We start from the raw sequence: 12460 nt of genomic DNA, 5'->3' as shown, positions 1-12460 counted from the left end.
CCTTCGTGAAGTTAAAATTTTTTTTCAGGTAAACAAGTTCATCTCTCGATCTTAGTTGTCAAATCCTTGCGTTGAGCCATCTACAACAGGGGGGGGGGGGCGGACTTCCTTTTTGCACTCCCCCCGCTCGCTCCAAATTCAAAGATCAAATTTCCCTTTTAAGTCCAATCAATTTACTCACGGGTTGTTCCTTTTAGTCCAAATCCGAAATTTTCAAAGAAGAAGTCATTGCTCTCCGCCGAATGGCATGCGGCTTCGCTGGGCAGGGGAAGCATTGGACTCACAGCACCACACCCCCCCCGTCACCCGCTCCGCAGCCTTTAAAAAGGCTCCTTCGCGGGTCGGGGGGACGCAAACAGTGCCCACCGAGTCACCAAGTCCATGGGCATCTCCGCCCATGGTTTTTGAGGGTCCCCGCGTCGCCGGCACGGCAGGACCCGGCCCCTACCCAGCCGACTCCCTCCGGAGCTCGGAGGGAGTCTGCCATTCGGCGATGGCGCCGACCCGGAAGTCCAGTTTAATGGTGAATTTTGGACATAATGGAGATGCAAAAGATCTGGATTATCATAAAAGATGCAGGAGGAAATAATTAACAATTGGACCCACAAAGGGGAGGAGGTCCAAGAGATTCCTTGAAATCTTGTTTTTATGTTATATGTTGGATATGTGATTGTAAAACTTGAATCCAAAAAACCAAATAATTTTTTTTTTAAAAGAACCTTTCCCATGGATGCCTGACTCCTTTTTGCTTCCTAGGTGGTGTGTACCCTGAAGGAATTCAATGAATATAGGCAGTACCTGACCTCCCTCAAGCTGGAGTTTGAAAAACACTACATCAGAGAACAGGCAAGTCATGGGACCATTTTTTGAGATCTCCTTCAGCCTCTGCTCAGCTGCTACAAACAAAGAGCATATTGCAAACTTGATAAGAGGCATGACTTCCTGCCTAACCTACCTCACAGGGTTGTTGTGAGGATAAAATGTGGACAGGAGAACCATGTGCACCATCTTGGGCTCCTGATGTATATTGTGCTTTGTTTGGTCAGAATTGAGTATACGCTTCCAGAGTTAACACCAAATACATTACCTCTGGTAAATGAGCTGCCGTAGTTGCTGGATGGCCGTGAAAATTTGTGTCCTGGGCTTTTTAGATCCATCTACCCCATGTACTAAAGGGACGCGGGTGGCGCTGTGGGTTAAGCAACAGAGCCTAGGGCTTTCCAATCAGAAGTTCGGTGGTTCAAATCCCCGCCACAGGTGAGCTCCCGTTGCTCAGTCCCTGCTCCTGCCAACCTAGCAGTTCGAAAGCACGTCAAAGTGCAAGTAGATAAATAGGTACCGCTCCGGCGGGAAGGTAAACAGCATTTCCATGCGCTGCTCTGGTTCACCAGAAGCTGCTTAGTCATGCTGGCCACATGACACGGAAGCTGTACACCGGCTCCCTTGGCCAATAAAGCGAGATGAGCGCCGCAACCCCAGAGTCGGTCACGACTGGACCTAATGGTCAGGGGTCCCTTTACCTTTACCTTACCCCATGTACTACTATCGGAAACCCAAGGGGCCTATTGGGTGCCAGATGTGAAAAATATTGGCATTGTTTTAAGCTCTCCTGCCCCACTAAATTGGTCTGATGCGTTCCTCTGCTCATCCAACCCCAAGTGACGACTTGCTGGCAGCAATGTCCCAAGCAAAAGCCCTGATGCCCACATCCCTCTAATCCTCTGAATTCCAGAAAATGCTTGAGAAGCAGATCACCAAGCTCCAAGACACTCAGCATCTTCCGGAGGCCGCCGACACGTCGAAATATCGGGACTGGATGCTGAAAGAGGAGAGGCCCACAATACAGGAGCAGGAGACCGTGATGAGGAACAGGTGCCCGAAGCAGATGGGTAGGGGGAGGAGTCTTGAGGGCATTTTTGCACATGAAGTCTAAAGCGGACCTTTGTGCGGTTTGCTGAGTGACACCACAAAACCAGCCTGCCCCGCTTGGGCCTGGTGCTCCTTTGAAGCCTCTTTTGCAATCCTCTTCTGCATAAACAGCAAGAAGAAAAAAAAACCAGGAATTAAAAGCAGGAGAAATGGGCCGAAACAATGAACTGCAGTTCATAAGAGTTGGAAGGGACCACAAGAGTCATCTAGACTAACCTCCTGTGATGCAGGAATCTTTAGCTCAAAGTGGGGCTCAAACCTACAAGCAATCAATCTCTTACCCTTCCACAAATTGGTTTGGGGCCACCAGAGGGCATGCGGGGAGGGGGTGAATGAGCTTTCAGCTTTACATCAAGTTGCCAGACCTCCAGGGCCTACCTGAAGTCCCCAGGTTAGCCGAGAAACTTGAGCAAAGAAGAGGAAATGGGGTGAGGACCAGCCAAGCCATTCTAATCAATCCTTTGCCTTTTTTATTCAAAAAGATATTTAGAGTTGATTAACCAGGAGCTGGAAAAACTGGAGCAGTTGGCAGAAGAGAACCGACAACTCGCCTTGGCTCAGGACGACAAAAAGAAGCAAGGCTTGGAAAAACGCAAGCAGCTCCTCCTACGGAAGAAAATGGAAGAGGTAACCACAAAGGGAAGCTGGAACAGGAGGTGGCACCCATTCTCATTCACCCTGGCCTCTGGGGCTGCTGGGAGTTGGGTCCCCTTTGCTGTTTTAGACCCAGCTGAAAACAGGGACAGCACAGAAGCTGGAACAGGAGGTGGCACCCATCCTCATTTGCCCTGGCCACTGGGGCTGCTTGGTGTTGGGTCCCCTTTGTTGTTTTACACCCAGCTGAAAACAGGGACAGCACAGAAACAGTTGACCAACGGCTGATGAGTCTTTGTTTCCCAGGAATGGAGGAAGAAGGAAATGCTGCTCCTGATGAAAATTGGTGACGACGTTAAACGGGAAGCAAGGATTGAAGAGCAGAGGAGGAAGAGCAAGGAAGACAAGCTGAAAAGGGTAAGTGGAAGAGGGGCAGGGAAGGCGGCTGGCAGCTGTGTGGGTCTTGGCTGACATCTGAGCGGTCATGGTAAGGTGCCACAATCAGCTGAAAGGAGATTCTGCCCAGCATCCCATCTACGTAGTTCTATATTATCCAGAAGTTCCCATCCTCCTAGCCAAAACCCTTCCCTAATGTTTACCCAACAGCAACCTTTATTTAGCAAAGGCCCCCCTGCAATGTTAGTTAAAAGTTTATTCCTTTTTTCAAAAACAATATGATTTTCATTTATATACATTTCAGTAGCAATTTAACAATAATTCAGACATTTCAAATATCGACTTCCTTCCTCCTTTTTCTGTGATTTGTTAAATTTTATATCACCATTTCCTGCATATTATAAGTTATATTAAATCATTATTTTATTCATCTATTTTCATATATCTATATTTAAAAAACTGCAGGTTATTACAATAGTCCTGCCAATGTTTTTATCTGTTTGCAATCTTTTTGTAAATATTCAATATACCATTTCCATTCCTTCATAAAAAGTTTGTTATCCTGATTTATTATTCTTCCAGTAAGTTTTGCCATAAGTTTTTGTATCCATTCTTCTTTTGTCAGAATTTTTTTTTTTATTCCTTGTACTTCCTATCAAGCATGGAGTACAGAGTTGTCTCTTAAGTGTCCTTCAATTGGTCAGTTCCTGTTCATTACGTAGGGAATGATTTAATTACTGGCTTCCTTTCACTTGCTCCCCTTTGGTATAGCAAAATTGCTCTGTTTAGACTGGAGAAATTAGAAATTCATCATAGAAAACAGACAGAAGGTACCGATGCCCAGTTCATAGGGGCAAAATCTGGCAAATCATAGAATTGTTAGATCGTCTCTAGTCCAACCCCCTGCAATACAGCAGCAGGGGATTGAACCTGCAACCTTGGAGTTATTGGCACCATACTCTAACCAACTGAGCTATCCAGCTGATCATCATTGGGCAGTTGCCAAATAACTTGGTCCATGAATTACACCCAGTACTTGCTGTTGGGTTTTTGTGTGTGTGTGTTCCAGCTAGGCGTGCTTAGTGGGCCCCCCACCCCCAGCCTGGAAAGAGGTGAGGCATGCAAACTAATAATTCTCTCATGCTACTTCTGAGTATTTGTGGTGCAAAATGAAAGGGGCAGTGCCTTTGTCAGCTTGGGGGGGGGGCAACGTCTCCCCTTGGATCCAGCACAATGAGAGGTTAAAAGGACCCTGGAATGAATCCCAAAACAGTGACGAGGCTCTGCCCTTTGTGCACCCTGCAGAAACAGAACATGCTTGAGAAGAAGATGGCTCACCACTTGAGGAAGCTGCAGGAACGCTTCCAGAGAGAAGGCTTCTTGCTCCCTCCTGACAAGATGGTCCACACGATGGATGTCGGAGATCGGGGACCCCCAGCTAAAAAACAAGGTACATGGCCAGGAACGGCTTTCATGGAATGACCACTTGCTGCTCTCTCTCTCTCTCTCTCTCTCTCTCTCTCTCTCTCTCTCTTTCTCTCTCTCCTACTTCCTCTTCTCCTGGAATGCTTTCAAGTCTCCCTAAGGCACCCCTGGACAAACCATTTTTTGTGTCCCAATCCTGATTTTCTCACTCAAGGCTTATGCGTAGGTTAAGCTATGCCCTCTCTTTATCCATTCCAGTTTGTTTCCTTCCTCACTTTCCTAGCTGCAAAGAATCCACTGTTGTCTTTAAGTAGATTTGTTGCGCTGCTTTTAAGAACTTTTGCAGCCGTTCCCTGTTGCTGGTTTCCCCCTGTTTTAGATGATACACTATATAAGTTTCCTTTTTGTTTTTATTTTCTTGCCTTATTATTTATTTCATAAAATTTATACACCACTTGATTGTAAAAAACGACAACTCCCTCAAAGCAGTTTGCAAAAAAGGTGAATCGGTGAGATTTTCAACAAGAAAAATTAACATGTAGAATTTAAGCTGTGTGCCTTTGTTTGGATTGATAAACTGCTGAGATAGTCCCACTGAAATATGAAACCCAGTGCTTTTTTCGGGGGGGGGGGTACACTGGGGTACGCACACCCCTAAACATTTTGTGAATCTGAGTTTGGTCTCATTGAGGGGCAGTATTTCAATATGAGTAGGAAAATGAGAGTACATCTAAACATTTTTTAAGAAAAAAAGCACTGTCCATGACTAAAGTTAAATACATTTCCTGCATGTCAAATGCAGAGGCTAAACGCCACATTCGGGGGCTTTTTTTGCTCCGCCATAGACATCTCAACTATTTTAGAGGCTGACTATGATTATGATTATGGTTATGATTAAAGACTCCTCCTTGCCCAAGACAAGCACCGAGGAGGCCAGTAAGACCTCAACAATTGAGAGGAAGCCCACCAGCCTCCTGGACAAGAAAGGACCAGAGCTTCGAAAAGGTACATTCTGCTTTTTTGGGGGGTGCGGGAAAAGGAACTGGTAGCGGAGTCAAGGCTAGGGGCCCTCCCGAAAAAGACAAATGGTGTGCTTCACACTTGTCCAAAGCCCCCTGCCCGCTGCCCATCTTGCAAGGCCGTTCACTCCTGCCTCTTCTCCTTCTCTGACCTATCCCAGTTCCGGGAGGAAGCACCAGTACGACCAGGCTGGGGAGCCAATTGTCCGCTGCCAAAGGGAAGAATGGGACTAAGCAGTCCATGACAAGCCTCTTAGCCTTGCCCAATGCAGAGGAAGCCGCAAGCAAGTCTGCAGCATCCCTGGAGGTGAGTTGACCTGGGGTCAGAATCCAGTGGCCGAGTTGTGCTCTGAAGGCCGCCAACCCAGGAAGAGGGCAGCTGGCCTGGCTGTATGAGGGCCCTATATGTTGGAAACAGTCAACAAACATTTACAATGCATGCAGTGATGGTCACTAGTTTAAAGGACTTAGGAAAGAGGATTGGACAAAATAATGACATGGAGGTTTTGTTCTGCCTCCAGAATAGATTCGAGTTACCAGTCTCTGGGGACCTACAAACTGCTTATATATATTAATATGTGGTATATAAATCTTGCTAAATAAATAGTGGGGGGAATATGCTCTCCTTCCCAGTGCTACCTGGAGATGCTATTGGGGGTTGAAGTGGTCCACTTTTGCATGCAGTGCAGGAGTTGTTCCATCAGGCCATTCAGCAGGGCCCCTCCCAGGGAAAAACTGTGCTGGGCTGGAGGGTTCTTGAGACTCATCCAGCATGGCTCTTTCTGTGTTCCCATTTGGGCCTATTGCAGCCTAGTTCCAACCCAAATGAGTCTGTTAAAATGCCAGCCTTTTGTACTGCTTTTTCTTTGCAGCATGAAGGTGCTGTTAGCGAGAGAGACCTACAGAAAGAGATTCTTGAACTGGAGCCAGGTGAGAGGCTCTTCCTAGTCTCATTCCGCAAGGTGGATGAGGGTGCAGGGTATGGACTGTGGAGTTTTCGGTGTCTTTTGCTGAAACACTGGGAGAACTTGGTTTTATTTCGGGGTGGCAGAGACAAGGGCTTAAAGAACTGGGATATTCTTGAACTGATTGATTCAGGCATTGCCAGCACAGCATATCTGAGTACAGATGTAGCCCCAAAAGCCTTGCCTGGTGCCCATTGGGCAAAAGCCAGTGTGGTGTGATGGCTTAGGGTATTGGACTTGTTGGCTGGCAAGCAAAATATAGCTATATAAAAGGAGAATTCCTGGATGCTAAGATCCAAGTTTGGGGTGAGTACTCTTTGGTGAGAGAAGCCCAGCAGAAATTTAAAATCACAAAACATGCTGCAAGCTAAAACATGGAAATATAGGCTGTTATATCTTTAAAATATGCCCTTCTGAGTTCCAAAATAGTCCTCTCTTCCCCCAGCATAGTAAAAGACCATACATTTGGTTTGTTAAAAATTGTTTACCTACAAATTCTCCAAATGTCAGATTCATGTGCTTTTTCACACAGCAGTAAGAACCAGAGGCAATAAAATTTGGCTTAGTTACACAGTGGTGAAAGTTCCTAAATTATTGGTATATGAACACAAGAAAGGCTTGTTGGAGCCATGTGGTTAAGCAGGAGCAACCAGATCAAAACCGCTTCACATGCTGAGATTCTCTGGTTGACTGGAGTACAACAATAGGCTCGATTACCTTCCTCCCAACGTGATGGGGAGTGATCTAGCTAAACCTGACAGGACAGCTTACTGTATGACATTAACCCCTTCATGCATTAATTAGACATAAGCATGTTGGTTATATGAGGCTGATTATCCTACAGGACTAAGACCTGGGTGTGACCAGGGTTCAAATCCCCACTCAGCCACGAAACTCCCTAGGGTGATATTGGGGGACAGTCACTGTCCCTCTCAGCCTAGCCTCCATCACAGGGTCATTGTGGAGATTTAATGAGTTGGGAATATTCGTGGGGAAAGAAAATTTAGGTATAAAAAAAGAATTCCCTGGATGCCAAGTTCCAGGTTTGGGGCAAGTACTCTGGTGACAGAACTCCAGCCAAGATTTAAAATCTTTGAATATGCAGCAAAGCAAAGCGTGGAAATATAGGCTGTTAGAACTTTAAAACATGCCCTTTTAAATTCCTTCCAAAGTTCCCACTCCCCCTAGCAGAAAATAATATGAAACTATACAGTAAAAGCATAAGAAATTAAAAACAAGTTAAAAGCAAAAGAATTAAAAACAAACATCAGTAGACCATTGTGGGAGATGTATGCTTAATTGGACTGGTGAAATAGAAAAGTTGTCATCAGGCATTTAAAAGGTTGGCAGAGAAGCTGCCTGCTGGATCTCTAGTAGCAGAGAGTTCCACAGGACAGGGCCAATGACACCAAGGGCTCAGCTTATTCAGTTTGTTTATATTTTCAGGTTCAGTACTTAAAAACAAATCACCAAAATCTCAAGCTGTCATTTATTTATTGCCTGCCCTTCAGCCTACCATCCCAGGGCAGCTTCCAGCATTAAAACTTACCCATCTTAGATGTCACCTTTTGTCCTGTGCAGTGGGCGAGGCCATCACTGGTCCAGGCGGCGGCAGCAGCAAAGTTTCCTTCAGCTCCGGCAAAGACCTCACATCGCTGACCAGTAACACCAACCCGCCAACAGAGATTGCCTCCAGTGTCGCAGAAAGCATGAATGAGAAAATCACACCCTCTGCCTCTGGCGGAGTCATCAGCAACGAGGGTGGTGTGTCAGGCTGTGGATCGGCTGGTTGCGGAAGCAAGGGGTCCTGTTGCGGATCGGCTGGTTGCGGAAGCAAGGGGTCCTGTTGCGGATCAGGTGGTTGCGGAAGCAAGGGGTCTTGTTGCGGATCAGGCGGTTGCGGAAGCAAGGGGTCCTGTTGCGGTTCACGCGGTTGCGGAAGCAAGGGGTCCTGTTGCGGATCAGGCGGTTGTGGAAGCAAGGGGTCCTGCTGTGGATCAGCCGGTTGCGGAAGCAAGGGGTCCTGCTGTGGTTCCGGTGGATGTTGCAGCAACAAGTCTGGCTTTGGCTCAGGCCGACTGTACAGGCATAGTGGGAAAGTGACCGGTGGCTATGATTCCAGTGGCGGCAGCAGCAGCAAGCATGGAGGGAGCGGTGGCAGCGGCAAGGTCCCCGTCGACGGTAAGTTTAATGGCTTGGTGGAGTGGCAGGATCAAAGCTTGACCTGAAATATACAGGGTAGGGAGGAAAGTTGCAGAGCAGATTCTGTGTGCTTGCAAAAAATTCTGTTTTCCAGGTTCTTAAGCACCTAGGGAGCTTCCCTGAGCGTGGAAATCTCCCTGTTCTAGACTGCCAAGCTGTTACCCACAGACTGGCACTGGAGCAGAAACAGGGGACAGAATTAGCCCATCGCTGCCACACAGCTTTATGTGAGGCACACACCTTATGCACATGCAGAACGTAAGGAGAACCTGCTGGATCAGGCCAATGTCCCATCTAGCCCAGCATCCTGCTCTCACAGTGGTCAGCTGGATGCTAAAGTGGGAAGCCCTCGAGCAATACCTGAGTGCAACAACAGCACTCTCTGCTTTTAAATCACTGCAACTGTCAGGGACTGGCTAGACAAAGAGGAGTAGCCAGGGAAGCCCCAGGGGAGGAAAGCTCAGACCCCAGGGATTGGTGGTGGGACACCAAGGAGAGGTCAGAAGGAGAAGAGTGGGATGCTGAAGGGGTTGCAGGCTTGAGCAGGGGCTGATAAGGGACAATTCACAGGCTAAACTCCCTACTGGTCTTCCAGCTGTGCTGAACAGAAAGCAACAAAACCATTAAGTTCTGCAAACAGGAATCTTTTAATTAACATTGAAGAGGACCATTGCTGAGCAGGTCTTTACAGTGAATATGAAAGCTGGATCTTGGGCACGGGGAGATATTGATCTTGGTAAGCAACACTAGAATTGCAGCGTCAGTGGCAGGGTGCCAGTGGAGCGCCTGGGTGGGCAAAGAGCCAAGGTCAAGGTTTTCCAGATCTCTGTGCCTCAAATACCAGTTATGCCTCCCCCTTTCATTCTAGGAGTGTCCAATCGATCATCCTCGAAGCCTTCCAACAAAGCCAACATCTCTTCAGCCACCCCCCATCATACTGTTAATGAGGGCTCTGGCAAAGGGAAGCAGAAGAAGCGAGCAACCTTAATGGTACATGGTTGAAATGCTCAACGGCAAAAAGTTAAAAGCTGCCCAGAGGAAGTAGCATCAGGCTCAAAATGGGTTGGGAGTTGCCAGGGATTGTGTGGGGGAGACTGGAACAGATCATCTGCTGGAGATGTTGTCTCAGCCAAGGACCAAAAACATCTGAAGGTTCAAGACCTTTTTTTCCAGTGGCTCCGCCCCACCTGGGAGGCCGTCTACAATCCTTAAAGAGCCCACAGTTATTTTTCAGAGCCAGTGAGGCATAGTGGTTTGAGTGCTGGACTAGGACTTGGGAGAGACCAGGATTCAAATCCCTCAGCCAGCCACAAAGCCCACAGGGTGTTGTTACCTTGGGATCCAGTCGCTGCCTCCCAGCCTAGTCTACCTTATAGGGTTGTTGTGAGGATAAAAATTTAGAGGAGGGGGACCATGTACACCACTTTGGGCTCCCTGGAGGAAAAGAGTAAGATATAAAGGGATTCCTCAAACTTTGGGGTGGCTTAAAATTCATCTGGCAAAGCAGCAGGAGACTCTCAACGGATGCTAACAAATACTTCTGCTTTTAAATGTCTGCTTCAGTTTGCCCAGAGTGAGAAGGAGAGTCAGCCCAAGGAGAGGAGCTCAAGCAAGAAGAGGAGAGTGGAGAAGAGCAAAATAGGTACAGAGCATACTGAACACAGGCCCCACATGGCGAGAGAGGCAGGTTGGTTGCCTTCCAGGCTTCCGGAAGTGGCCATTTAGTATCCTAAGCATCTTATACTTTATGGTGTGGTGTTTGCTGTGTATGTGTGTGTTTGACATATGCTGTTTGACAGTGGAACTGTCTCCCTTGGGAGGTTGTGGACAGAGGCGGAGCTAGTTGCTCTGGCAACTGGAGTGGCGCACATGCTGTGCACCCGGGGGTGGGGTCAGCTGCCCGCGGGGGCGGGGTCAGCATCCCAGGAGGGCAGGGCAGCAATGTCACTCCACCTCAGGGATGACACCCGGGGTTGACCGCACCCCCCCTTCCTCTGCCAGTGGTTGTGGACTCTCCTTCCTTGGAGGTTTTTAAGCAGAGGTTGGATGGTCATCTGTCATGGATATTTTAACTGAGATTGAACTACCAGATGACCCTTGGTGGGGGGGAGGGTTAGACTATATGACATTTGGGGTCCCTTCCAACTCTACAATTCTATGATTCTAGAATGTGTGTGTGTGTGCAGTGGCGTAGCGTGGGTTGTCAGCACCCGGGGCAAGGCAAGTAATTTGTGCCCCCTAACCCATGGATTTGCGCCCCCTAACCCGTGGATTTGTGCCCCCTAACCCTAACCCCCAGATGTTGCGCCCGGTGCAGCCGGCCCCTCCTGCACCCCCCACGCTACGCCACTGTGTGTGTGTGTGTAAACACCCACTGATTTGAGCCTGTTCTCTGCTCCCCAACCTTCTTTTAAATGGGAAAAGGGTCTTCTTGAATTCTTGTGAAGTGGGAAATGCATTTCAGCCCTGTCCACGGGGGCTCAGGTGGCCTCAGTCGCTCAGAAAGCCTTTTTCATGCTCCAGCTGGTTCACTAGCCCCAGCCTCTTTTGGACAGAGGTGACTTGACCATTGTACTCCACATGCTCTGGTGACTTCCCTTGTCACCATCACATTACCACTAGCTTCCCATGGGATTGGAGGTGGGGAAGAAGAAGTGGGAGAGAACATGGGTTCCTGGCAGGCTTGAGTCCCAGGATCTTTAATTTCACAAGTCAAGCCCTGGCGGAGGGTGTGGCCAGCCCGTGTCTTGACCCTGGTCTGAGCTGAGAAATGGAGGTCTCCACTGAATGTAGCTTTCCCATCATGGATTTGGCAGTGCAACTCACAGAGCTAAACACATTGTTCAAATTATACCTGCAAGTCTGGGTCTGGAAGCAGATTGGATATGCCCTGCCCAGGCTTGATTTTTGAAATTAGAGAGGCTAGGCCTCGAGTTTATTTCAGTTCACGCATAAAGCCCTGGGCAGGGCGCATACAGTGGGCTAAAGGGGGAGAGGCATTGCCCCATGCGTCCCCTCCCTCACTGTTTCCTCGCCACCACTAGCTTGGATTGTAGTTGCAACCCTGACAGGATTATTAATCCCCAGGTCTATCTCCTCTTGCAGAGCGTATGGCCTCAACATCTCAGGAAAATGAGGATTCTGAGTCCTCTTACTCAGCTTATATCCACCAACTGCTTTCTACTTCGTAAGTGCCCCAGAGAGAATTGGAACAAAGCATGATAAGGAATTTGCACAGATCTCCTCTACTCTAGAGAATGGGTAGCCAATGTAACTGCCTCCCAGATGTCCCCCAGCTGCAGCTCACATCAGCCCTGCCAGCCAAGTGAAATACAGCAATTAGATTTTAGTTAGAAATGCAGACCATCTTTCAAGAAAGTGCTGTTGTTCAAACTGCTAGTGAGAAGTAGGGACCCCGTTCAAGAAAAGGCGAGGTGTGCCTAGCCTCTGCTTGGTTATTTCCCCCCACCCCATCCTCTGCTTTCCTTATGCTAATCCGCCACATGCAAACTTGAAAGTCTTGTTGTTGCCTTGTTCACTTGCCAGAGCTATGGCTTGGGGCCTCTGGTTGATGGATGTGATTGATCCTGCTCTGGAAAAAAAAATCCCAAGAGTTCCCTTCCCCTTCTACACCAGAACTGCCCACAACAGAGTTGACTCAATTGCTTGAGCTAGGAAGCTGTTGCCGTGATACTCATTGGTGCGCCAGTTGGCCAGATCACCCCTGAAAGAATTGAAGTGGCCCAATCCTAGGCACATGTAAATACAACTTCACTCCAACATTTTGACTTCCTCTTCTTTTTCTTTTCTTTACTCCCCCCTCCTCCCTTTTCTTTCAGAGACCAGTCGGGAATCCGGGAAAGCCTAAGAGGAAAGGTAGGTTGCTCTATGAATTGTGCTGATACATTTCATAGCGGATGTGCTGAGCAG

At 48.0% G+C, this 12460-nt stretch overlaps 1 protein-coding gene across 1 annotated transcript in view; it reads left to right on the top strand.

Moving 5' to 3' along the window:
- Positions 1–760: 760 nt before the first annotated feature.
- The window catches only part of FSIP2 (fibrous sheath interacting protein 2), a 38568-nt gene continuing 26868 nt past the window's right edge, over positions 761–12460 (top strand). Inside the window, exons 1-13 of the mRNA XM_079954462.1 lie at positions 761–846; positions 1733–1872; positions 2412–2556; positions 2830–2940; positions 4225–4369; positions 5245–5349; positions 5525–5670; positions 6236–6293; positions 7910–8509; positions 9399–9520; positions 10094–10172; positions 11636–11717; positions 12370–12406. Coding sequence (XP_079810588.1) covers positions 1736–1872; positions 2412–2556; positions 2830–2940; positions 4225–4369; positions 5245–5349; positions 5525–5670; positions 6236–6293; positions 7910–8509; positions 9399–9520; positions 10094–10172; positions 11636–11717; positions 12370–12406 — 1767 coding nt within the window. The 5' untranslated portion in view covers positions 761–846; positions 1733–1735. The remainder of the gene's footprint in view (positions 847–1732; positions 1873–2411; positions 2557–2829; positions 2941–4224; positions 4370–5244; positions 5350–5524; positions 5671–6235; positions 6294–7909; positions 8510–9398; positions 9521–10093; positions 10173–11635; positions 11718–12369; positions 12407–12460) is intronic.

Source organism: Podarcis cretensis, assembly GCF_951804945.1.
Source record: "Podarcis cretensis genome assembly, chromosome: 15".
Classification (NCBI taxonomy): Eukaryota; Metazoa; Chordata; class Lepidosauria; order Squamata; family Lacertidae; genus Podarcis; species Podarcis cretensis.
Note: the sequence above shows the minus strand (reverse complement) of the source record. Positions and strands in the feature narration are given on the sequence as shown.